The sequence below is a fragment of the Photinus pyralis genome, unplaced genomic scaffold, assembly GCF_008802855.1.
Source record: "Photinus pyralis isolate 1611_PpyrPB1 unplaced genomic scaffold, Ppyr1.3 Ppyr1.4_LG2, whole genome shotgun sequence".
Taxonomy (NCBI): Eukaryota; Metazoa; Arthropoda; class Insecta; order Coleoptera; family Lampyridae; genus Photinus; species Photinus pyralis.
In genome coordinates, this window is record NW_022170403.1 from 15,528,317 (window position 1) to 15,556,182 (window position 27,866).

The window sequence follows — 27,866 nt, forward strand, 5'->3', positions numbered from 1 at the left end:
TCCACACACAAAAAAAGCACAATCCCTGTCGTAACGAATTTCTGCCAATTGTGGTTTCGGCAGGCCGGTTATGTTGACCGAAATAATCACGTAAGCCGTAAGGCGCGAAACGTTCTTTTTTTGAACGTCCACCGTACAACTTTTCCACAACTTTAACGCGTCGCTCGACCATGTTCATTTTGATAATGTTTATAGAAATAAAATGTCAAAAAAGAAGCATAGGAACATGATGCAAGTAAGCCTGGTTAACACTCGACTTTTGAGAGCGTATATGTCGAATCAAAAAAGGTTTATTTATTCACTTTCGCTCCATTTACCATTATTTTGGCCCCTTTTTAATACACAAAAGACGCTCTGAAGGGAAAGAGTGGGCACCTAGATGATTTAAAGTGAATCTATATAACATTCGGTTTTTAACTTTTTGTTGGTGAGACTGATCTGCACAAGCATCAAGCTGGGGCCTCCGCCAGTAAAATTATTTATTGTGCGAAAGATACTTTTTTCCCCCAAGTGAATGTCGCTTTAATGCTCACTTTATTGAAAAAAAATCTTTAAAAATACTGGATCTAGATTTTAGCGCGTCACGGCTAAAGCGAAAAATTATTATGGCTCAATTTGTAAGCTTCAGAACAGTTAATTATATAACACGTTAAAATTACACATTTTTAAAAGATTTTTTATCTGAAAGACGAAAAATAAGTTTTCCGTGCCTACTGCCTACATTGTAGCACAGGTGGAATCAAAATTAGACTAGGAAGGTGGTTGCTGGTTTGGCGTAGAGGTGCAAAAAAATCGTTTGTAAATCATAATTTTATTAATGAATAAATTAATACGAGCAATAAATTAGTTCGTCACTGTTTGTAAATGTTCTACTCAATAGCTAATATCCGGAGTGGGCGGTGAGTTTACTTTGTGTACCCAATATACACGATACAGTAGCCGTTTATAGTTAGGTCGACGCAAAGGGCGCTCTGCCAATTCATTCCCGTTGAATAATTCGAGTTTAAACAAACAGTTTTAAGTTTAGTGAAAATTTGCCGCTCTATTTTTACTTTTATTCAAAGATGCTGGCCGTGCAAATTCTTCTAGCAATTCAGGTGATAATATCATCAGGTGCGTTTTCAATTTTTTTATTTACTACACTCGCAATTATTTTCACGCTGGTAACACATTTTTTTCCTTAATATTGCATTGTAAGAATGTATCCAAGAATAGAATCGAAACATTTACCTCATAAATGAAATTTAATTGTTCATTTACCGTAACATTCTATTTTTTGACGATACTACTCATATAATAATTATATTTTTCGATAAAAGTTCATAATTGATACTGCTATCGCAGTCATTCGAAAAAAAAGTGTATTAAAATGCGAGGAGAGTAATCTGAAAAGTGATTAAATAAGAATGTTAAACTTGACATTGATAATGCTCGTAAATTAAATAATGTTAATCCATTCAAATATTCTTTGCATTTTAATATTGACATTTTGTATTACGGAAGAAACCACAAAAGTGAAATTCAATTACTTTTCCAACTACAGTAAAGGGTTCATTGGAATACCGTGTATGCAACATTTACTTTCAACGTGTGCTGTGCGCTTTTAAACATTTAGCATATTATCTGACTGCTAGAAAACAACATTATTAATTTTAATCGTATTTTTAACAAACGTTAGTTAAATAAGTACCTAATAACGATTGTTAACAATGTGAAATATTGTCGTGGGTATTTATCGTTTATTTAACTGAAGTTATGATAATAATATACATATAATTAGAGCAGCACGATTTAATCGTGTCTAAAATAATGCATATTGTGTAATGAAAGAAGTAGGTAACTTTTTCCGCTCATTCCAAAATTGAGACCTGTTATTCAATATTTGATTACCTACATTAAACATGTCTTGAGAAAAGTGAATTATCAAGAGAAGCGATTTCAAAAAGTTTAACTTATTTGAGCTTTTCTGTACACGTACCATTATCAACAAATATAGCGTTTGTCAAAAGATATCGCACATTAGATATAAATTGCTAACGCCACAAGTTATACCGATATAGGTGTCTGCGGTAAATTCATCTGAAAAGTTTGCTCCCGGCATACATATTTCCATTCAGGGAATATTTGTCTCCAATAAAATGCATTGCTGGATATTTCGTCACGACAAATTATTGCACAGTAGCCTTGGTCTCAAGGAAAATTCGCTTCTGAAGAAAATGCAAGATGACATTTTTCTCTTAGATTGATATTAATATGGTACTCGGCCCCGGTACACTTTGTTCTTGAAGTGATTATTTCGTCAAGATTCCCGTGTAGTGAGTTTTCTCGAAATTATCGTGCAACCTTCATTTTCATGTCTGGCACACAAAAAGTTCTAAATCTAATATAAAACTCGTCAGTAACATGACACTACTTGACTTGAATATTAAATTGGCATTTCCTCACCAGTAATGTGACCTTTTCCCGACTAAATAACTATTCTATGAAAAAATTGAGGGAAATTTGAATTAAGCTTTCTTATTTCATGGGGTTGAAACTCTTAATTCGTTTAATTGTTTTTCTTTGTAGTGAAGCAAAAAGTGTATTTTCTGAAAAGGAAATAAAACGAATTACTTGCCTTCGACTAGCTCAAACATATCTACCAAAATTTTACCTCTTTCGTCTAGTTTGCTTATTGTAGCTTCCTCTCCTTTCCTCCCTGAAGTTTCGCTACAAAATTCTGAATTCTATGTAGTACCTAGCTAGCAAAAGAAAAACGCTAAATAGCCATACAAATATATTGAAATCAATCAAAACTTTTGATTGGTTTCCAGATGCACTTTCCTTTTACAGGATATTTTACAAACGTACTTGACTACAACTCTTTTACTACTACTGTATAACTAATAGTGGCCACTTTTGTTAGACAAAATACCTTTAAATTGACTTCCAAACTCTAAGTAATGTGTTACCCAAATTATTTTAAATCTCTCTGGCAAATCACTTTTTTTGGGGACCAATTGTCTACTTTTGATAACTGACTCTTTAAATTTTTTAATATTCAGGACCGAAACTGTCCGCTCAGCGCCAAAATCGGGAAATCAGAAAATCTTTAGCTAATTAAACCCGCCCAAATGTCCATTGGTTAAGGTTTTTAGTTCTACCAATCCCAACTAGTTCTATGTTCAATAATTATTTTTAAAAAATTTATGCAGTCAGGGTTTTCCACGGTAGCTTTCATCTAAGCCATGTACTGTTTTTTTTTAATTAAAAACGACTACATTTGAGCTATGCGCTATGGTGGCACCTGAATTCATACAGATCAAAAGAGGTAGGTATTAAAATTTGAATGATGCACAAAAGACGGATTCCGTTTTCCACACGGTTTAAAATTTTATTAGTCAAATTCCCCCACAAATGACTTTTTATCGGACAATTTGATTACCTAAACTTCCAGACCCTACAATTTGCAATAATATTCAAAACCCAAACGGATCTACCCTTAAACCCAAACTCTACCACATTCAATATTCAGGAACTTTTGCATTCTATGTTTTGTTGATGTAATGCTCTATCAGTCCGTGCCGATGTTGAAACTTCAGTTTCGAAATCGGTTATCAAAATAGAAAACTTTACCAATTATAAGAAACTTTATTACCTACCTGCCATGTAACCGCAATTTTATTCGTTATTTCTTCGTTCATTGTCTATAGAATCAGATGTTATTTTCTAGAACTGACAAATGCTCGATGAAAATTGATGTTTTTTTATCAAACTTAGAAAGTTTTTTTTAGAAAACGGATATATGGTAACGTACACGGAAAATAGAGTACGCTATCAGTAGTTCATAAATTATCATTTACCTAACGACTTGAATATGATGGGTGGTAGGTACTATGTGTTACTCAAAAAGGTAGACCAACTGATATCTTATATGTTTAAGTATTTATTAGTTTTTTCGTTAAATTCCCCATTGTTCCTTACAAGAGTTACGCTACGTAATTTTTGCAGATTATAATTAAATGCAATTTGAGTTGCTTTCGGGTCAAAAGTTTACAAAACTAAGCTGTTGTTGCCTGTTCTTTACATACGTAGGTAAATATAAACAAATTTGTTTAATCTTTATTTTAATGATAAAACGGTAGGTAAAACAATGTTTTTTGTTTTTCTTTCTGATTGAGTAATCGAAATGACTATAGTTATACGTGTATTTAAATGATACGGAACAAAAAATTATTAGTTTTATTATTGCCTTACATTTTCCTAATACCTAGATTATGGAAAACAATGTTTTGTTAAAACCTCAATTAGTTTGGTTGATTAGTTAGATCCATGAGTAGTGTTAAACCAGGCCAGGGCTCAAAACGTCACGGCCTTCTTTGGTCTTTATGCAATTTGCACTAAGTCTATAAACGCCGAGGGATGATTTTCTTTCTCTCTGTTCACTTTATCAACACCACACTGTAGCGTAACATAGAATCCAGGGGCCACGGTGCAAAAAATTCACAGATTTTGCAATCCATGCAACCATTGGGGACATTGGAAATGATAACAGTATAACGTCATATCATTATGTAAAACACAAATAGCTCTATTCACCCGGGATTACTTACTCCACTCTCTCGCAAGCTCGCTCGTGTCGTTTAAAGATACCATGATACCAAATTTATTCGTGTCTGGAATTTTTTCTCGCGCCCCTGCTCATGGATCAGAACAGAAATTTGGATTTAGATTTAACTTTCTAAGTAGATAATTGAGTCCAAGATAAGACGGAACAGCATGGGATGGGGCAATCGGAAACCATAACAGATACACAGTCGGTGAAATTAGAAGAAAGTTGGGTATTTTATGGTTTAGTAAAATGAAGTCTTAAAAAAACCGGAAACTCCGATCAGTTCCGAAGATATTAAAAAAAAAACGAAATTAACCAAATCCGTTTTTATTTCTTTCTGTAATATCATAAACCAAATAATACTTCCTCTATGAACTTTTTAAGCTCTACAAGATTGCGCTCACAGATTTTCACCGCGACGTTTCTTCCTTGAGACATCATCATCAACTTCATATTTTCATATGAATAGCAAAGAAATACACTGTATTGAGTAGCATTTTTTATTACGAGTACAAAGGTGTATGGCACAATATGATTCTTCAGTATGTCTTTTAAAGAAACCATCAATGAATTACTTTCACCTTTTGTCAACGCCTACTACACCAAAATGTTAAAAATGATTCATTGTTTAAGTCATGAAAAAGGCTTGGTATTAAATTTTTAACATTTTGGGGTAGTAGGCGTTGACAATATGTAAAATTAATTCATTGATGGTTCCTTTAAATTACATACCTAATAAAGTAATAAAGAATCATATTGTGTTTTTGCTTATACGGGGTGACTATTCCAAAACCGAACATAGGGAATTAATGTGGGAAAAAGGTTTTTGCAGTTTTGCACAAAAAATGTTTTCCTATCATTAACAGTTTGGGAGATATATACCTAGATGTATACGCAGAACGTCCAGGAAGTCTAGTCTCTCTACCGCGATGTCAATAAACGCCTTCCCACATGCCTGATTTTAGAGTTCGGCCATGAAAATCAAACCAGACGTCATGCTAAGATGATGTGCCATCAAATATATCTGTGGGTGGGGAACGTTTTTTTGTTGAAAATTTAATGAGGTATCAGTTTGTAAATATAAGTGGATATGAAGAAGTGGATAGTTTTCGAGATATTGAGGAAAGACCAAAAAAGGGACATGAAATTCAAAATTGCGGCATTTCACTCCCCACAAATGGCGTTTTTGGATGTATTCAAGAGGTTGGCAGGATTCAATTCTATAATGTATCGCCACAAAAAGTACATGATATGCCGATTGGGAAAATTAAAACAATTATAAATTACCTACCCGATGCTAAATTATTGTTATTATTATTATTGTACGTTGTTTTATTATTTTACAAATTTGGTTTATTCAAGGACCTTGTGTAATGAGAACACTGCGACACAAGACAGAAAACTCATTTAGGTACTTAAAACAGCTAAGTACAACCATTGTATATGTATATACAATGGTACCACTACCACTATTGATTAACGATCAATTGTATTTTACAACAAATGTGGAAGTGCACTGTCATCGATGACCGCTGGTTATCATTTGTATAGTTTATTCGAACTTCAAAGGTAATGTCTAATTTTCTGTTTAATTTATAACACAACTTTTTGTGTAGATACAAGAGCGTTGTTTGTAATTTTAATTAAGATCATCTGTCCATCTTCCATCATAATCACTTTTTATTAACGTGATGGTTGTAGTTTTTTCCCATCTTCTTCTGCAGTTTGGGTTCGATTGTTTTCAAACTGGTGTCGTCGGAAAGATTTTGTAAATGCGCACAACTCCCTAGGCGCGAAATTAACCACATTTTGCAAGACGCGCTTTGATGGGTAGTCGACGTCGGGTGCGCAAAAGTTTCTTAAAGCTCGAATCGCCGTTTTTCTTTTTGTAATGACTCGAGCTATGAGAAATGCCCCAAAAATTGAATACGATTTTGTGGATGGTTATTTTGGCGAAATCCACCCGAATGCGAAGTGCTTGTGAACGGGAGTCGGAAGTGAGCACCAACAAAGGGAATGTGGTGGTCCCCGAAGATCCTGTTGATGGTGGAAAATGACATTTACAATGTGTTCAAAACGTATTGTAATAATTGTAAAATAATTGTTAAAGTTATAAGTAAAGTGATGTACAATAAAAAATTAAACGACAATGTAATAGGTTGCACCTACATCTGAATAATTTGCTACTAAACAATTTCAATGCACAAATGTCACCTTCGACAGTAATTTTACACTAATTTCAACTAATAACAAAAAATTCAATGTCTCATTTTATTGTACGTCAAAGAAATCTACTTAGTAACTAATTACTCTGATATAGTCGAGATAGAGATATTCTAATAAAAAAACGGGTATCTTGCAATTCATGGCGTTTATCGTTTTTACATAAACGAAAAACGCGTGACACTTCATTGGTAACGTCTCCCTCTGAAATTTATGGGTACACTTTGATTTACTTACAGACGATTTACGCCCATTATGAATTGCAACAAAAAAGATTTGTTCTTTCGTTTTATTAGTTTGCGATTTTGCTCTCCCAGTCATTTATTAACCAATTTTTGCAACAACAAAAATAGTTTAATATCCACGTGCTACGAGACAATATATAGGTACTCGACAATTATTTAAGTCGCCAATGTATTTCTTTTCAAAGTGATAGGACCTTCTTTGAAAAGAGTTTTTAAAAGACTTTTTAAATGTGATGACAAAAACAAGTATAAAAGATTCTGACCAACAAGTTCGTGAAGTTTCCGCAACAGTGGATTGACGACATTGGATATTCATCCGTAATTCAGAGGTCAACTAATCAACTTCGAACATTCAAAACGTTGAGCATATGTAAGCCACATATGCTCAACGTTTTGAATGTGGCATATAGGTCAACTGTGCAAAGTTTGAACCGAATAGGTTCAAGGTTCAAGAGTTTGGCAGAGACAGAGTCGCGTGACCCCAAGAGGTAATTGGATTTCACCCATTTTCAATAGGCTTATTACTTGTGGCATATAGGTCAACTGTGCAAAGTTTAAACCGAATCAGTTCAAACGTTTGACAGGTTACATTCTGTATGCTGGATTTGTGTTATCATATATGCGTCAATATCGAGCGTACGAAGTCGCGGAGAACCTCTTGTTTTACATTAAAATTCGGAAGCCTAACTCAACAAACAAGGCCATTCGTTTGCGAGTGATAAAAATTTATCCAAGGGAACATTTTCGAATTGTAGACACGCGCTTTTCATTTGGAAACGCACTTAAATGTACTGAATTTAAAAAACTTGTGTTATGATAAACAGATTTTTTCTTCGTTCGCATCAATAACAGTAGGAACTATAAATCTGTTTAATAAGGTTATTAAAAACGAGTTGGTTTTTTGGACCTTTCGTTAGGATAGCGGTGCGGATTTATAGTCCTATGTGCGGTAAGTAGTAAGTGGTTCAATTTCGTGGCTCACTATTGGGATCTCCTCAACGGTGAGAGATACAGTGTTGGTTAAATGGGGGCAAAGTTGCCCCTTTTTGTGACTAAAAAACACTTTGGATTTTTACGAAATGATAAAGAACAAAAACAAATAATACCGTACTACGCTCTATACTTTTACATAAAGTTACAAGAAAAATTTCAAAATCAAAGTTTTACATTCATTTCTCAACAAAACATCCACGGGTAACTAGATCTCGCTGGCCGCTGAATTAACATCGGTATGACGGTGGTGGATTCAAATGAATTTCTTTCTTGTCCTGTATATCATTCCGTAAAAAAATATGGCCCCTATAAGGAATAAGGAAATAGTAGCCTGTGGCCTTTACATCTAGTGTATTATGGAAATTCAGATTCAGAATTACCTAAAAGCGAGTTTTGTTAAATTTTTCTGCAATCCCTCACATGTTGTAAAGTACCTACATTTAAAGTTAGTTCGTGTTGCCGCAGATTTACGCATTTAAGAAGAATTGCGACAAATTTTTTGAAAATTCTGCTTAAACACGACCTAGTGAATGTGAATATTTATATTACCTACTAATTAGTACATGTTTAGTCGACGGCAATAAATAATACTGCTCCCTTACAAAACTGGCAGAACAAGAAATTACCTTGACTGCAGCATAAATTCTTGGTTCTTGTTTATGATGTCCGTCGCCAAGTCTATAAAATATTTGATAGTTTACATTTTTATTAGTTTTACATATCAATTAATCCCAAAATAATGGACTTCCAATACCAATGTTGCTGCATGCAGTAACTTCGACGATAACCCCAAAGATTAGATCACCGAATCGTTAAATTAAAGATAATTTCCTTGGTAACAATTTGACATTTTCCTCTGTGTCATTATTAATCTGCAGAGAATCGGTAATCACGATGCCTGATACATAGAAGCCAATAATTAACATTAAACGTCTCATTTGAATGGGAGATTATGTAAGTGGCCGTGATTATAAAGTAGTAGTTATTTGCAAATTCCATTCGGTTTTCATTTCAACACTACTTTTAATTGTATATACGGAAGCTTTGATAAGTAGGTACATAAATACTCGCAAATCCCATAAATGTTTCATTTTTGAAAAAATTGGTTTACGTTTACTCATCTGTTGAAAAATCATCAACAGTTTACAGATAACGATAATGTGGATATTATAGCGAATAATTACGCAATGTCCACCCCTAAAATTGTGCTGTGAGCATTCATGTATTTTATTAGATACCTACAAGCGTAACGTATTAGAGTTTTGAATAATATTTACTGGAAAACCAGTTTAAAATAGATTAATAGAACTTATGTAAATGTAAACAAATAATGGATAACTAAACAAAACGAAGTCGTTTGTTTAAAACAATTCACGGTCAATTTATCGTTTTTTAATCACATTAATGCACACACAGTAAAGTTTACACGGAATATAACATTTATAATTGCCACTAAAACACTGAAGACATTGCGCTCAATCTCAATAAACGGAAAACAATTTATGAACTGCAACAAGGATACAAAAGTCTCATTGAATCCTTACACACTTCTCTACAATAAATTCATTTGACCATTTTCAATCTGCTCTTTAATCACATTATTAATGTATGCCTACACATCAAAAATTGCAAGGTAATGTAAACATTTATCGGCATGAAATGAAATTATTGCTAAAACCAAAGATAAAGATTCTTTGAAGGTATGATCGCACGTATTCTTTATGAATTTGAAGTAGTTCTGCATGTAAGAAAATCAAACGTACAATATTCCTTGTTAGGTGACGATTTCATCTCAAGCGGGTGTTATATTCTCCAATGATTCACACACATATGTCCATTTGTTCTTTGATTATCTAAAAATGTTTGTAAATTACTTAATTTGGAAAAGGGTTTAGATAGATGTAATGAGGCAATTAAGAATACAGTAAGCCTAAATTACAGGCTATTACTCAAATAAACTGTGTGATAGTTAAAGAAGGAATTATGGAAGGATCAGATTCGTTTGAATTATAAAACGTAAGGAAGTAATCAAAGCCTTACAAATTTTTCTGAATAGAGTAAATAATAATTAACCATTTGCTGGTTATCAAAATAGACCTTTTGAGATCAGAAACGATGCCAAGAACAAATGGTTTTAACATTTAAATTTATCGCTAAAGTTTTCAAGATGAGGAAAATGGTTTCAAAAAATTATCAGTGCAGATAAATTACAATTGGTTGATATGCAGAAAAATTGCTTTTTACCGCATCCTTGTCCAAACTATACATAAAACCTTCCCCTCGCAAATGATTTAAATATTTGCCTTGAGTACCTACTTTACTGTTGTAAACATTTTCCAATAATAATTATACCTAATATGGCCCGGCATACATTGAGAGTACTGTATATTTTGTGATTACGTTATTTCCTCACTTAATTATAGTGCATTGATTGTTTAATTAAAGTTATTAGAAACTAGAATTTACTAAGTCAGCCGGTAATTAAAAACTTAATCATGGCTTCCTACAGCAACTTAGAATAAGACATTGGATTATATCCGCACGTAGCTCTTAGTAGGGGAATTCGATAGTTTCAAAATGTATTAATCTGATTTGTTCAGAGTAATTTAAGACGTAATTGTTGCCATTTCGTTATTTTCTAATTTCATTTATTTTTTTTCAGTTCCGGAAGGATGTAGTTTGCACTGGAACCATATTGACCAAAGTAAGTAGCACCGAAATTTACTTGTCCTTACAGATGCTATGCTAAATTATGTGTTCAAGAGCTTCTGGTATATACTAGCAGTAAATTAGCTTAGGTATCGTAACTGCAAATTATTTTGTAAAACATTGAAATCGGAATCCTCTTCTCCTTTGCTTCATCGACTTCACCTCTCCATCATCTTCTAGGCCTTCCTCTTTTCCTTCTACCTATCGAATCAGTCACTCTATTAAGCCACCTACTACTACTGCATCGTGTCCATACGGTAGGAGTCTTTTCTCCTCTATGAATTTTAGGGTGTCAGTTTGCACTTTCATTCTATCTTATTGCCGCATTCCTTATTCTATGTTGTCTTGTAAGTCCACAGCACCTTCTCCAGTATTGCATCTCTACCTCTGCTATTTAGCTTTTGTTTCTTTTGTTTATTATCCAATTTTCGACTGCCTATGTCATTAATGCTTTGAACCATTGTATGTAAACCTTCACCTTTGTATTTCAAGTGATGTCTTTATCCCATATTTTAGACGTAGTTGTCTGATACAATTTCGTGTCTGCCCTATACAAATATTTTATTGTCGATTATTTCCAAGAAATATTGACATCGTCATTTTCATTTGAATCACAAACATTATGTATACATATATGATATAAATAAGATTTGGACAAGAATGTAGATTTAAAAAAAAATATATATTTTTATTCTCTCTACCCTGCGTGTATTTTCCATTAGGGCGTCTCCTAGATATCTAAACTTTTCTACTGCCTTTCTTTTCGTGTTTTCTTTTATTACTAGTCATTCTTCCTTTTCGTCTACTGTTACCAGATCTTCGGTCTTGTTAACATTTATTTCTAGTCCTGCTGTTGCTGTTGTACCGTATCATAAAACTAAGGGCCTCTTCGTCTTGGGCAATAACCACTTGATCATCTGCAAAACTGAATGTGTATAAGTATACCTACTCGTTTCTTATTGTTACTGTAGTTCAAGTATATTTATGAATGTTTTTGTGTTTAAAAAATTTCTCTTCCCCAATCTGCGCTACTGTTTTATCCTTCATTTTTCTTCTTGTTGTTCAATTTAACTGAACAAGAATGCAATGATTATTTTTTCCCTAGTCTTAATTTTTTCTATTTCTTCCGTTAGAGTTTCCATTTCTTTCTGCAACTGCGCTATCCTCTGTGGGTTCATATACCCTTACCCAAATGTGTTATTATTATTTTTTTTTTTTTTTTTAATTTCACACTTTTGTAGAGTTACATCAATGGACGGGTGTGAACACCAAGTACCACTGATACCTATTGTTATTTTTATTGCCAGTGTAGAAAAGATCGCACTATATTACATGTTTTGAGGATAACTGATTTTTGTGCTAGTGTGTGTGTGCGTAGTGGTAGTTGTAGTGTTTGTAGGTTTGGTGTAAATGTGATGTGTGTGAGACCTGTAACAGATATTATAAAGGGAAGTATTAAAACTTTATCTTGTTTCCATATTCTTTGGACTTCTTGTGCGAGGGGTGTATATTTTTCAATTTTTTCTTGGTGTTTTTTGTGAATGTTGTCGTCGTTTGGTATGCTGATGTCGATTAGGTATGTTGTTTTGTTATGCTTGTCTGTGTATGTGATGTCTGGGCGATTGTGTGTAATTGTTTTGTCAGTGTGTATGGTTCGATCCCAATATATTTTTATGTCTTGGTTTTCTATGACTGTTGTTGGTGTGTATGTGTAGTAGGGTTGTGTGTCAATATTGGTGTTGTGTTTCTGTATTAGTGCCTGGTGTATTATGCCTGCTACAAGATTGTGTCTGTTCGTATACTCCTTTCCTGCTAGTATTTTACAACCACTGGTGATGTGATCTATTGTCTCTTAATCTCTTTGGCTATGTGACATTTTCTGCAGTTGTCGTTTTCCATGTCTTCTTTTAGAATATATTTCCTGTAGTTTCGTGTTGCTATAACTTGGTCTTGAATTGCGATTAGAAAACCTTATGTTTCTGGTTGTATGATCCCGTCTTGTAGCCATTTGTAACTTTGTAGCGTGTTGATGTGTTCGTCTTGTACTATGTGTGGGTGTCTACCGTGCAGTTGTTTGTGCAACCATTGTTCCTTTTTGTCTTGTGTTGTTTGATAGTGTGGATGAGTGATGTTTGTGTCGTGAAGGTTGAGGGGTGTGTAGCCTTTGTCTGCTCGTATAATTGCTGCATGAATGGGGTGTTCTTGATTGTGAAAGTATTGTCTTAAGTGTTGTATTTGTGTTGAGTGTAGTTCGGCTATGTCTATTAAACCTCTTCCTCCTTCTCGTCTGCTAATGGTGATCAGTGGCGTATACAAGGGAGGGGTTTGGGGGTTCAAACCCCCTCCTTTGGGTGATGCGCTCTCGCCTCGGCACTTGCATATTGCGGGGCACCCACAAAAACAGCAATGATGCTACGCGACTTGGATATCGATGGGGAAGCAGCAGTTGGTGAAATGAAAGTTTGGTGGCAATATATTTCTTCCTCGCACAGTTCTCCAAAAAATGCTCTGGACGCACTGAAAATGTGCCATCCAGAAATATTCCCAACAGTGAATATCTTACTAAGAATATTAGTTACCTTATTACCTGTGGCAACTGCCACCAGTGAGAGATAATTTTCTACCCTGAGACAGCTCAAAATTTATTTGAGAAATACCATCAGCGAAAATCGCCTCAATGGTGTAGCTTTGTTGAATATTCACAGGCATATTGCTGTAAACATTGAGAAAGTGTTTGATGAACTTGCTCTCAAAAAAAGGAAACTTCCACTCCGCCTGTCTATCTTCATATTTACTTCTTTATATATTTATTACTTCATATCTAATATGATACGAAAATATGTTTTGTTTGAGTTTGATATTATATTTATAATTATTATCTATTCAAAATAAATTCTTTGATAATACTTATGAAAATAATCTTCACAAACTGAAGATATCCTTTCGTTCTAAACTAAGTTCCTATGCATATTCCTCCTTCCAGATTAGTTTAGAACCTGAAATCGTAAGTATACTTACAAATGAAGCAAATTCGAGAAGCACTAAAATATATCCTAAACCCCCCCCCCCTCGACGACATTCTGGATACGCTAATGATGGTGATGCGTTCCTTTGCCGAGTTAGGGTGTAGTTTTCTATGTTTAGTGAGTTGTGCTCGTGTTAAGATGTTTATGTTTTCCAGGTCTGTATCTGTCCATTTTACAATTCCAAACGAGTACGTAAGAATAGGGATGGCGTATGTGTTTATAGCTTTGAACAGGTTTTTTGAATTAAGCCCTGTTTTTAGGATTTGGTTGAGTCGTTTCGTTGTTTAAAGTTTCTGGTTCGCTTTCTTCGGTTAGTTTCCCTCTTTCTATGTGCATGGTTTTACATTTTTCTATCCCAAACCCCATCTTAATGTCTACTGTAAATTTTTCTATTATTTTTAGCAGTTGTGTCAGTTGTGATTTGGTTGCAGCGTATATTTTTATGTCGTCAATGTACATCAAATGGGTGATTTTGTGTCCTTCTTGTTTGTCGTGTTTTATCTTGAAGCCGTAGTTAGTTCTGTTCAGTATGTTAGAGAGTGGATTCAGACACATGCAGAACCATAACGCGCTTAGAGAGTCGCCCTGAAATATCCCTCTTTTGATTTTTATCGTCTCTGTTATTACTTGTTCTGTGTTTGTTGCAAGAAGTATTTGTGTGTTCCAAGTATGCATGATTGTTTTGAGGAAGTGATGTAATGTTGGATTTATTTTGTATATATTCATGATTTTGTTTAGCCAGCTGTGTGGTATGGTATCAAACGCTTTCCTGTAGTCTATATAACATGTGTATATGTTACGTTTATCTGTTGTTGCTTGTCTCATGATGACCGAATCTATTACTAGTTGTTCTTTGCATCCTTGGCTGTGTTTTCGGCATCCTTTTTGTTCTTCGGCTATTATGTTGTTGTTTGTGAGGTGTGTGTCTATTTTCTTGCATAGTGTGGCTGTGATTATTTTATATAGGGTTGGCAAGCACGTTATGGGTCTGTAGTTGGCTGGGTTTTGTGTTTCAGCGTTTTTTGGTGTGATGTATGTAATGCCTTGAGTGAGGAATGTGGGAAATTCTGTAGGATTTTGGATGACTTTGTTTATCTGTGCTGTTAAGTGTTTGTGTAGGGTCGTGAATCGCTTGGACCTTTCCAGTTTGGTAGTTGCTTAATTGTTTGTTTTAACTCTTTTTCCGTTAATATGTAATCTTCTTGTTCTTTAATATCACCATGTATTTGTTCTTCTTCTTCGATCCAGTATGCCTTATAATTGTGTTCACTTTCATGGCTCCACATATTTTTCCAAAAGTTTGTTAGGTCTGTTTTACTGGGAGGTGTAACTTCATATCTTGTATATGGTGGGAAGGGCGTGAGTAGACACAATTTCACTGCTCATTGCTAAAGATAAAAACCAAATATCCTTGACCTGTGGACACTCCACCATAATATGCCAGGCACCTGCTTTATCCACATTGCAATATTGGCAGCTCTCTCGATTTCGTAGATTTGCGCGAAACAAGAAAGTGGGGTCCGCAAACGGTTCTTTGCAAATCTCCACGATATTACCGCTACGAATCCGGGGGTGATCTTATTGACGAAACCTTTCCAGTTCGTCCTGAAGTCTACCCAGTAGTTTTGTAAATCCTCTCGATAACTAGACGTGAAATGGTAAGCTGTAATTTGTGTTTGGAGCCTTCTTCTTGAAAATTTTGTTAACTTAGTGTAACACATACTGTATATGTATAGGTATGTATGTATGTGCCTACAGATATCAAAACGGTTGGGAAATTATAAAACTTTTTGTTTTGCTACGTATTATCTATTAAATCATTTAAATCTGAGCCCGTTTGGCAATATTCATAATAACATTTTTCGGTATTTTTTGGTTTTTTAGAAGTTCCGTCACCACTATTAAAGAAACGGTTTAAGATTCTGATTTCAATGGATCGTTACTGTTGTTAACCTGCACTTTCAAGTCAGGGGCGTACGCACATCTACGCAAACTAGAAGAATTGTGGATCTTTTATCGACCCATTACTACTTCATTACTTAAAAAATTTTCATTGACTGCAATAAAAAGCAAATACGGGAAACGCGTGGCTCCAGCACATGTTCGTGGTTGGTAGAAATTAATTGCTTTCTTTGAGACCTTTCATTAGAGTGGCCCGTAGCCAGAGGGTGGTCTTGCCCCTCTAGAAATTACGGTTGATGGTTTCTTTACAAAAATTACAGGGGAAATCTTTATCCCCACCTAGAAAAATACCGGCCACCCCTGCTATCAATTCCGCCCCCCCCCCCTCCAACTTCCTCTTTTGATAAGGGATCAGAAATAATGGCGGTAGGTGGTAGAAAACGGTTCCTTTCGTTGAGACCTTTAATTAGAATACCAAGAAAGATAAAATTAATTTAGTAGTATTTTTATGGTAGTATACTTAGTAGTAGTAGTAGTTAATTGAAAATGTCGCAAATAACAAAAAACATAACGATTTCGATATTACGATACTTGCAATAATGCTTATTGAGTGTAATGGAACTCCACTTAAAAAGCATTTTCCAACCACCCACAGGCACGGAATTTTTGGAATCGGATTTGCAGACTCGAATACCGCATGATCGACATATCGAATTTTTTGTGATCATTTAATCACAATATCGACTTAAATCGTTATTTTTTTGATATTTGCGACATTTTCAATGAACTACATGCGAAATTAGATCACTCACTAGTAGGCGGGGGACACTTTTTAACCCGAAGGCCCAATCTTCAACAAACCTTTGTTTGAAAAGATTTAAAAAAACCTCGGAAAAAACTATTCGACAATTTTGTTCCTTAACTTATCATTATGTATGTACACAAAAAATTTCGTGGAATAATCTCCATTTTCGTTGTCCGGTCAAAAATTGCAGTGGAACAATTTTTTCAAAATCAGATGGGACATACCCGAAAACCTATTCAAAGACGTGCCACCCACCTTTGGCTTTGTAACTTATGGTTGCTGAGAAAAAAAAGAAATCCATATTTTACCACTTCTTAGGGGGTGGCTCCCAAACGAAACACGTTGGACCCTCGGTTTATTTGGAAAAAGTGCTTGTCTTGAATCTTGATCCCCTCTGTCACCCAATTTTTTTTACATGCGTTCATGTAACACCCTGTACCTATAGTTTGCCTTTTGAAAAATTTAAACTGCACCTACCAACTATAAGGTTCTTTACATAAATAAGTGGCATTAAGCACTTCACAAATGCATTACACATAAAAATAGGTACACAGGCACAAGCTTTGAAGATTAGAATTAGAATTATGTACCATTATGAAATTTATTGTAAATGCCAACGTACTTTTTATATTCAGTTTGCATTGTAAATAGATTGTGTTTTTACTTGTAGAACATTACCTATTAGAAAATCATATCAAATCATATAAAATAATGTCTTCCTGCTGGAATCACTGAAGGTGCAATAAGCGTGAGGTTAAACTCCAATGAACTGTTGACTTAACTGCATTATTGCACTTTCCGGCTTATGTGATTGTCAACTAAATCATAGCAATTTATGCAAACTATTCAAACGGAGAGGTTCTTTACTAGATACCTTTACAGGTACCTATTACCTACAGTAGACATTGGAAATGCATTAAAATTCGCTCTACACTAATGCGGTTAAAAATGTACCAAATGGAAGTAGCGCTTTTGACATCCCATGTAAGTATACTAAGCAAACACTTATTTAGATTTTTTTATCTGCATCTTCCAAATCAAAAAGTTTAAAAATTGAAGCGGTTGTTTCTAACTACGCAAAGATCATACTTTGCTATGTCTCAACTTGATGAGGTCGTTGGAGTCCCTAAAGGGGAACCTCCGTTATTCAATGCTAATATTAAAAGCTTTCGTTTAACAAACTTGTTAACATTAACATTTGGCCATCTGTAAGCCACTTTATGCAAAAGAATAGTAAAGTAATAACGTTTGAAGGAAAACGTTTTTCTGATATTCCAGATGGGGTGCATTTTGTGAAACAGTAAAATACAGTTTTATATCATGAAACATAATTTGATGGTGACATTTAATTCACAAAGGTAGAGGAGAGATTTTCCTTAGTGGGTATACGATCAATGTGGCTGTAATAGCATGTACTTTCTATGGGATAGTTAGTTCTGATATCACAGTGATCCGGATACGTAACCTAAATTGACGGAAAATATAAATAAATGACATGCATTGCCGGTAGGTACTTACTTTAAATGTCATTAAGCGGACAACTAACAATTTATTTGATTCAATAATGACGGCCTCTGATTTGTTTCAGCTACTTAGATCATTGTAGATAAACACTGTTAGAATATAACGATGTAAATATTTGTAGAATAAACCGATACAACGAAATATCGAAGGATCCTCAGTATTACAATAACTTTTAACGATAATTTATTTTAATGTTACAAAATACATCAAATTCATGTCTTGGCCATTGAGATAATGCTCTTAATCTTGTTTTGATCAAAATCCATGTGGTCGCCAAAAATAGATCAAATTCATGTTTTGATCATTGAGATAATGCTCTTGGTCTTTTCCCCAACGTTCTTGGTGCATAAATAACGATTTTGACATGTTTTGATCAAAATTCATGTGGTCGCCAAAAATAGATCAAATTCATGTTTTGGTCATTGAGATGATGCTCTTAGTCTTTTTCCCAACGATCTTGGTGCATAAATAACGATTTTGACATGTTTTGATCAAAATCCATGTGGTCGCCAGAAATGCATCAAATTTATGTCTTGAGCATTGAGATAATGCCCCTAGTCTTTTTCTCGACGATCTTGGTGCATAAATAACGATTTTGATTATTTTGATCAAAACCCATATGGCAATAATTTAACATTTTTGAATCACACACATGCGGTTATCAAATGTGCACGTGATGTACTCTTGCTGCATCAAGATAATGCGTTTGAAACCTTTTAAAACTCTAAATTCATGTATAAAGTGTAATTTTTGCTACATTTTGCTCTAAAACTTTCGACCTATACCACAGAGAAGAGTTATATTAAAGTATTACACATCTAAGAGTCATAGGGAATAATCTAGCGGAAGTCCCAACCCGATACATGACCTAGGGAATGAAATATGTTGATTTCTATTATATTGAGCCCGTAGTTTTTCCTGTTCCCGATTCACTCGAAGTCCTATAACTTTTGTTCCTATTGAACCAGCTTCCTGAAAATCAATAGCGCCCGTCCTTAATGTCCAAAGAACCCGTACACCAAATTTCAACTCAATCGGCCACTTTTAAAAAGAGTTAGAGCGCACACGGACGGACGGACGGACGGACGACAATACAAAACTATAAAGGATCTGAGGGTCCTTAATAAAGTTTGAAAAGTTAACACACGTTTATTGCTGTATCTGCTAGCTACATTTTCTTTTATATTAGGCTAACACTTTAACAGTGCATATTCTTTTCATCTAAGCTAGTATCTGAGTCTCTCAACAAACATACTAATGATGAAACTGGCATGATATTAAACCCTTAAACCCTCCAAAAGTTTGATATCATTTTTCTAAACAAACGAGTTTGGATATTTACCAAGTAATGAGTAAAGTCCTTGTGAGGTTGAAGCTCTGCATCTTCAAAAGGTTGTAATTTCCACAGTAAAAGGAATTCCATCACCTGATACTCACATCCATTTGTTTATGAAAGATTTCAGTTTTATTTCACAAAACTTTGAGCTTCAGGCTTCGAAGAATAAAACCTTCTTCAAAGAGCTAACATGTAAGCTTACCATTCGCAAATGCAGAAAAAGAGCTTGACGACTTTGGAATGAATCCCTTTTTGAGAGGATTGTTCAATACATAAACTACGGTGCGTTTTTTTCAAGAGAATCTGAATTGAAATAGCTCATTTCGTTTGGAGATGAATTACAGAACGAACAGGGTAGTGGCCCTCAGTTCATTGTGTATACCAAATTTCAGATTGTTGCGTATTACGCGGTTCGTTGTGACTGTGTAATTGTGTACAATTTTGTTCTAAAACTTTTTTCGGTATCTTTTATGGTAAAGAAGTTATGATCCGGGGGATTTTAGGTGCTACACCCTGTATATAGAAGAAAATGGCAACAGGTGCCAATTTTTCATACCACAGATTCTGAAAGACTTCAAAGGGGAGATTCCAACTACAGTCGGCCGGTATTGTAACTAGCCGTATACATTATTTGACTGACTTGACTTGTCAACGACTTTGATATAAAGCGTTTTGGGTGTGTTGAAATGCCACTTTATCCGCCTTGAGTAGAAATAATTCTAGTCTGAATTTTGTTATGATCTAGCATCAATTTCTGCGCACCCATAAAATTTGTCCCGCAATAAAAAAATTCGTTAAGTCGCTTGTGAGCAAAAGGTCAAGAGTGCACTTTCAAATTTGATTTCAATAGCCCTTACCTTATGGACATTTAATGCCTTAACGAGGATAAAAATATGAAATAATTATTAATTTCTGATCGAATGACACCAATTCCAGAGCCTTTGTGACTCAGACAGACAGACAGATCAGCCATCAAGAGCGCAAAAGTGTACGTTTTATTTTTGGAAAGTGAAAATGCACTAAAAATGTTGATGTCTGGAGCGATACGACGACCAATACTTTTTAGGTTTCAGCTAACACTGCCCTAATACACAGATAAATTATAACGCAAAAAAATGTAGGTAGGTACCCAGTTTTATTTTAAGACTTGAAACAACGGTCTAAATCTTCATTCGCCAACAATTTCATCACATATGTACATCTCCGATGAGTGAAATTTGAGTATAATAATTATTCATAGAAATCTATTTGTGAATTATAGTATTACCTTCGCGTTATAGTTGCATGTTAAGTACTTAATTACAAGTAGCGCTTGTTAATTTTCAATGTGATCATAGATTAAACCATGCGAAAGGTCATGTAATTTGCTACACGTTACCTGTACATAATGGGTAATACTATCACTGTTATAGGTACCGTCATGCCATGCACTGCGCGTGAACAATATCGAAGGGCTATTAATTTATATTACTAGGTACTTAAGTACAAATTGCTTAAAAAAATTAGTGAATCGTTTCATGGAGACAAATAGAGAATGCAATCCCGCAGCAAAATCTCAATCCCGGTATTTGCGGAATCGTTAAAAATTAATCCTGCGGGATCCCGCAAAATTTTAAATAAATTGCCAAATAAAATAAGCAATTTTGGGCGGTTAACTTCTGTATTACAATAAATCGCTATAATTATCAAAATAAGTATTCAACAAAAAAGTACCTTCAGCCCAACTTAGAACTCAAAAAAATCACCTGTAAAGCACAAAAAGGTGAACTAAGTGCCTCAAAAATCATAGTACCTCCATTTTTAACGAAAAAAGTTTAACAATTATTTTAAAAATAATTTCTCCATTATGCGTTTCTTTAACAAAGCAAACAGAGTTGTCCCCTTGGTCGAAAAATTCCTCCGTCCCGCAATCACGCGGGATCCCGCTCCATTTATGTGCGGGATTAATCCCGCAAAAATTCTGCGGGATCCCGGTATTTCGGGATCCCGCGATCCCGGTATTGCATCCTAGAGACAATAATAATGAACTTGAAACTGAAACCTTTAATTCCATAGGTACTAAATAGGTGACCAATATAAAATCAATGTGGTCTCCATGTGCCCCATCAAATTTATCCTCGTCCCAATTCTACTAAAATGGTCCTCAAATACCAAATAACGCATTTTGAAGCGATCTAGGTGCCAGTTGCTCTTTCAGAGTAATTAGCAAATGACTCTTTCCATTCCAACCGGATGTCCGGATGAGAATCAATCAATTATATATTTACAAAATGGTGGCGACACCGATAATGCAAAAAGTGCGCATACTGAGTAGTATAGTCCCGTTTGGGTGGTACTTTTTTTTAAGTCGACAGAATCATTTCATCGAAGTAAGTATGTGTCTGTTTATGGTGCACATTTAACCACCGTGGATCTTAAAAAATATGACTTAGATACAAATGTGTGCCTACATTTCTTGAGGCATTATATCCAGGGCCGGTGAAAGGCTATTTGGCGCCCTAGGCGAGATGTTCTCAGCGCGCCCTTCCGGAGGTTATTCCTAGGTACCAGTACCAGGCAAAAAATAGAAAGTGGCGTTCATAAATACTTTATTCTGTTTTCACTGAAAGATAATTTTGGCGCCCTCTGAAGCTTGGCGCCCCAGGCAGCCGCCTATGTTCGCCTTGTGGTTTAACCGGCCCTGATTATATCAACGACTTCTGTTGACCAATTACTAAATGTTTCAATAGTTATTGATAACAGGTTGTCTATGTCGCGATCTTTTACTAATAAGATCGGCATTATTATTTGGACGTAAAGGACAAATAAAAAAAATTATTTTAATTGTTTGTTTCGTAATAACAACGCCTGCATTACCTACTTAGCAGCAGAAGTTGAGAAGCGACGACAGTCTTGACTTACCCCATACTCACGAGCAGAGCCACCGTTACTTTCATGTCAAAACGAGGGACGTTTCGCGGCACTTTTGAATCTGGGTAGCGGTCGTTGTTCAAACTGGTGGTTCTTTTTATACACATACGAAAAAAAAATTAATAAAAATAAAACTCATAATTTTGCGCGTAAAAAAGACGAGAACATATAAAACATATTGCGCACACAACCAAGCGATGTCAGGAAAACTTCTTTGTTACAAAAACCCTGGCATACCACGAATTAGATTAACAAAGACAACAAAATCCACAAAACATTTCAAATTGTATAACAATAAAATCAGGTCATGAATTTCAAGATTCTAGGAATGACATATTTGTTCCAAGAACATCAACGTGCATCATTTGGAAACTCAACATTTTTGTGCTGTAGCCATGCCTATAGTTGTGCTTTAGTCGAGGAAGAATTTGGTAAGTTTTCCAGCAAGCTACTATGATAACTAGCATTGTTCAAAATAATCAGTGATGGTTCTTCTAAATTTGGTAGCAAAGTGTCCCCGAGCCACTTAAGAAAACCTTAAATTCATAAATAATGTATTAAAACTCACATTCCTACCATACCCTAGCTAAATCATTTAACAAGGGTACATTCTACATTCCTGGTGGCCTTCTACAAAGTCCCCATCTCAACACGGTTCGAAAGCTGGAGTGTAGTCCTCGTGTTCGCTTGGTATATGTAAGGCAATGTATTGTAAACATTTGGATGGATAGTTAAGCTTTTTATTTAAAAATCGCCGTTTCTAAAGATCTAAACATTCTAATTCTGGCTACAGCCTACAGATTGTAAAAAAGCTGTTTTATGCACAGCGCACATATGTTTGTTTAAAATTCTCGTTACAGAATCATCTATTTTTAATTAAGTCATATTCATGAGTTGATAATACTTTCAATGCTATGAGGAAGTATGCGCACATAAAATGCATAGTTCTGATATTATAAATATATATGTTGTTATTCCAAACACCGCATACACAATTATTAAGCAAAAACTATTGTTTCGCTTAAGCTACTTATCGAATACAAATTCTTTTATTAACTTTCAGTAGCTCTTTGGAATAATAGGTAACTTCTATATTTATAGCATGAGATTATCGGTCGGTTAATTTAATACAAATTGACTATGGGAATGTACACTCTCAGTAACTGAAATAAGTTTTCCTATTTCATACGAAAGTAGGTACTGTATCTTACTTACTGAAAATTCTCCCTTTTGTTGTGCTTTACCTACCTGAAAAGTAGCTTCAAAATTAAGTTTCTGAATTGCTTGCTCTAAAACTAACTTCCAAATATTTAAACCTCTTGTTATAATGTCAGAGAAAATTAAATAAAAATTGTCATTCCACAGTACATTTCCATTTTATCAAGGTTTCTATTCATGTTGTCTGTTGTATTGTCTTCTCTTACTCAAATTTCTTTCTTAGTGGCCACCGTATTTAAAGCAGTATTTCTATTAGTGTGGAGATCCATAGATTTAAATGAGAACGGATGGACCGATTACGATGAAATTTTGCAGGTGGATTCTTTATCAAATTTGCAGATCGGAATTCGTGAATTGACATTGTAGGTCAAAAGTACAGAAGGCCCTTTTGACATTTTCGTTAGTTATTAATTACCTCGAATAAAAGTAAAACTAATACTTGCCTTGCCATACTTATAAAAGTGGGTTCAATTGCCAATAGGTGTCAATTCTTTTAAGAAAATTGAGAACAGCAAGGCGTTTTGTGATTACATTTGCCTTATTTAGCAAAATTGATGTAGGCACGACGATTGTCTTAAAGTTTTCCGACACCTTAAATTTTTTACAATGTTCAGAATAAAAACCCTTATACAGTGTGCAAATTTTAACTCTGAACAAACAAATCTCCTATATATTCAATTCTTAAATATACCTACAAGTCAAATGCCCCTTAAGATATGCAAACAATCTTACCTACTTTCATGATTTTCAATAAACGTCAATGTCTTGTAGCAATTTGAAATAGTGTGTAGGGTAGGTAGTAGATAGTTACGGTAGTTCAGGTTAGAGCTGTATGATATTTTGCATAGTTTTAGGCAAATTTAACACTAGATTTAACAATTTAGTTATCATAAGGTCATTTCCCACTTGGAAATTCTTGGGATATCAATTTTGGGAAAAACGTATATTTTTCGAGGTAGAGTGGATTGGGTTAGCTTTTCGTGCGGCTAGGGAGATAGAGAATTATAATTATTGGAATTCACTGTTTATCAGGATTTATCTCCTAGCTCCTGTATCTGATACTGGTTGGCTGATCGAATTGATGGTATAGTTGGGAATCAGTATAAGTAGTTTGTTTTATCAGATTTGAAGCAGCCTGAAGGTAAATTTAATTACAACTTTTCTAAATTATTAAAGCTATCATTTACAGAGAATACCAATTGGGAATTTGATTAGTGTATATAGTTAGGAAACAACGTCGAATTAGAATATTAGGATGGTAGTCATAAGTTTGAGGTAAGATAAATAATTGATAGATAGTGTAGTATTAAAACTTTGTAATTTGTAGTTTAGAACATTGCGGACGAGTTGCAAGCTATAACATCTAGGTAAGAATTAGGTATCTCTTAAGCTAGATATAGAGTATCTCATAACTTTCAGCTTTTTTTGTTCCGCTGCCTGAAATCTGGCACTTACTGGTACCATACCTTGCTGCATCTGCGTTTGTTCTGAAATAAAGTGGGAGAATAAAAAATTAATTAATCATAATTAACCTGTATTTGCATACTTACAATTTTTGTGGCTTTGAGTTGATGAACCCTCTTCAAGGGTTATGTAAACTGAAATCAAAAGAGTTAATTCTTACCATTTAATTACAAATAATTACATTCATGATAATACTTACCTGTGAAGGAAAATTCGTTTTGTTCTCAGTTGGGAGGTCTATCTGTACTAACCTCTATTTGGCCCAAATATAAACAGGGTGCGGGGGCTAGCTAGCGAATCCAGAACCCGTATTAATTACCGTAGTAAGATATTGTTGACACTGTTGATTTTTGCGGTGTGGACGAATTAATCCTATTAGTTTTTTTCCTTTATTATTGTTACCGTGCTTCACACCACAATTATAATTTGTAGTTACATACTAGGTAATCATATTTAATTTTAAATCGAAATACAGACGTATTAAATTCCTCTCTGCCACAATACCTAGTTTTTTTACACCTTCATTATGCTATGCTTGGAAGAGCCTATCCTCCTTGATCAAGAGGATTTATTACCTCGCTAGATCTGGCGCCCTTAAGATTTGAGTTTTGTAGTAGGTAGCAAGTTTTCCTGGCAGAATACCGAACTTTACGACCCTCACGTTGAATGTTAGCCGGCTACTGAGTATAAATCCAAGTTTAGTAGTGAATTTGTATTCTCCTAATCAGATAGTAATTTTATTTCGCAGCAGTCTGAATGATTTATTAAATGAATTATTAGTGATATTCTTAATAATGTAGCAAACATTCTAGAAATCCCCATAGACATTGAGGCGCCATGAAAAATTAGTCATCGGCGATAAGAGCGATGGTGAATATGACTCAATCCTTCCGGGAAAAATGACTAAGTGGTCGTTACAGGCTTTGGATTTGGAGATTATCTTTCTACAGCAATAGATTGACGTAATTAAAATAGTTGTCTTGAGTTAGCAATTATATTGACTTTCACTAATTTTTTTCTGTAATTTTTACTTTACACCTAGGCCAATATTTGCCTGGAAAATAATTTCAATTTGCTATGGTTTTGTCCGTCTGTCTGTTCCTCGTCTAACTCGAGAACGAACAGAGATAGGGATGTCAAACGTTCGCCAATCCATTTCTACGAGTTCAAGGATCATTGCTACTGAATATGAGCCGGATTAAAAGTTTGGTTTCCGAATAGGAGCTGAGCTCAAATCCAAATTAAAAGCTAGCATCACATAACGCTTGATAATCGTAATAAAACAAAATGTATAAAGAATAATTAGTAGTAGTAGTAATAGTATAAGTTATACTACGTTATTAACTATATATAGTAGCTGTCGCTAATTTGAGTATAACGAAGCTGAAGCATTGAATAAAATTTGATTTAATGGCTAAAGTTAGTATGAGGAAAAGCAAAACGTATCATAAAACATAGTATCACAGATCACTATGTGTAATCTCTTATACCGAAATAAAATTTGGGAAATCTTTTGCTATTATTTAATTCCCAACTAATTATATAGAGATCACTGACGTTAATTTTGGTGCTTTTTTTTAGATGACTGGCCAGAAATATGTTTAAAAGGAAAGAGACAATCACCTATAAATTTGGATTCAAATATTGCACGGGATCAGTCATTCGCAAAATTCCATTTCAGCAATTTTGACAAAGGATACAGGGCAACTGCGATTAATAATGGACATTCCGGTAAGTACATACACATGTTATTGACTTCTGTACCTACAGTATATTTGCTTGCAGTTGTATTAACTTTAGATGCAACTGCTTCGCGTCCAAAGGTATCCGGTGGTGGTTTGTCAAAAGAATACACAACAGATCACCTACATTTTCATTGGCAAGCTGAACACACAGTAAATAGACACAGGTTGGGGTTACAGAATAAATAAAGTGGTTGAAAAAACATATTTGTTTTGCAGGTATCCTCTTGAAGCTCACATAGTAAACTTTGCCAGTGAATACAAAAATATGAGTAATGCAGTAAAATTTGAAGACGGAATTGCAGTGTTAGGTGTACTTTACGATGTAAGTAATTTTAAACGCAGCACCGGCCGACTAACTATTAACTTTAGATGTCTCCTGATGATGACATAGAACTGCAAGCGTTAACAGATATTCTAGATGAAGTGGAAAATAACCAAATATCATTCCACGTGAACAAAGAGATTCAACTTCGCAGTTTCCTACCCCGGGATGTAGCAGGGTTCTTTCGCTATGATGGATCCCTAACGACACCAGGTTGCGATGAATCTGTTACATGGACAGTATTTACGAATACATTGCCAATATCTCATAATCAGGTACGACGAAAATTTACCCTCTTATGCTTTGATGTTAAGGTTTCTTACAGAAATTCCTCATAGGTAGGTATCCATGTCTACCTACTTTTTAATAGAAAAATGCTATTGCTCAGAAATTGTTTTCTTTTACCATAGTAGCTAATTGCTGCCATACTCCTTTGTCATTCATATTTAACTTGTTTTAGATTAAACGCTTTGAAGCAATAAAGAGCGAATCAGGCAAAGTGACCGAAAACTTCCGCGCTTTACAGAAACTTGGAAATCGTACTTTGTACATAAAAAAGAGCCCTTTACCCCATAACGGATGCGGATATGCACACGTTAATGTTTTGATATTATTGTCTATTATATGGCTACCTTTTACAATCGTATAATTAAAAGTGTTTGATAATTATTGTTGCATATTTTTAAGGGCGTCTTCGTAATCGTAATGGCACAGATTTAAGTGTTTAAATCTGTGGTAATGGATGTATAATATTGTGATGTTTTAATATTTTTATAATGTTGTTATTGCATATTTTACTTAACCGTAGATATACAACCAATTCAATTTTAGACGTGTATGTGTGTCTTGATGT

General features: G+C 34.6%; 1 protein-coding gene and 2 long non-coding RNA genes across 4 annotated transcripts; 2 read left to right on the forward strand and 1 right to left on the reverse strand.

Annotated features, from left to right (window-relative positions):
- Positions 1-909: 909 nt before the first annotated feature.
- LOC116163585 (putative carbonic anhydrase 3) lies at positions 910-27,680 on the forward strand. Of its 2 annotated transcripts, none has more exons than XM_031477595.1 (7): positions 910-1,113; positions 10,715-10,756; positions 26,528-26,677; positions 26,732-26,855; positions 26,908-27,013; positions 27,061-27,288; positions 27,474-27,680. In XM_031477595.1, the coding sequence occupies exons 1-7, from the start codon at positions 1,065-1,067 to the stop codon at positions 27,660-27,662; spliced, it is 888 nt and encodes a 295-aa protein (XP_031333455.1). In that variant the 5' UTR covers positions 910-1,064; the 3' UTR covers positions 27,663-27,680. The 2 variants fall into 2 exon arrangements, with proteins under 2 accessions (XP_031333455.1, XP_031333457.1); XM_031477597.1 differs by lacking the exon at positions 910-1,113 and adding an exon at positions 7,987-8,008.
- On the forward strand, positions 24,090-24,872 carry LOC116163586. Its single transcript, XR_004143770.1, has 3 exons — positions 24,090-24,623; positions 24,672-24,757; positions 24,810-24,872. It is a non-coding gene; the product is annotated as an uncharacterized LOC116163586 (long non-coding RNA).
- LOC116163587 lies at positions 24,782-26,503 on the reverse strand. Its single transcript, XR_004143771.1, has 2 exons — positions 25,033-26,503; positions 24,782-24,969 (listed from the first exon to the last, which is right to left on the reverse strand). It is a non-coding gene; the product is annotated as an uncharacterized LOC116163587 (long non-coding RNA).
- Positions 27,681-27,866: the final 186 nt, after the last annotated feature.

What these genes read in the sequence shown, in the direction of transcription:
- LOC116163585 (XM_031477595.1), top strand. Translation starts at nt 1,065, where the DNA reads ATGCTGGCCGTGCAAATTCTTCTAGCAATTCAGGTGATAATATCATCA. An exon ending in CTGGAACCATATTGACCAAA is followed by an intron (nt 10,757 to 26,527) that starts GTAAGTAGCACC and finishes GCTTTTTTTTAG; the next exon opens with ATGACTGGCCAGAAATATGT. An exon ending in TGTTAGGTGTACTTTACGAT is followed by an intron (nt 27,014 to 27,060) that starts GTAAGTAATTTT and finishes TATTAACTTTAG; the next exon opens with ATGTCTCCTGATGATGACAT.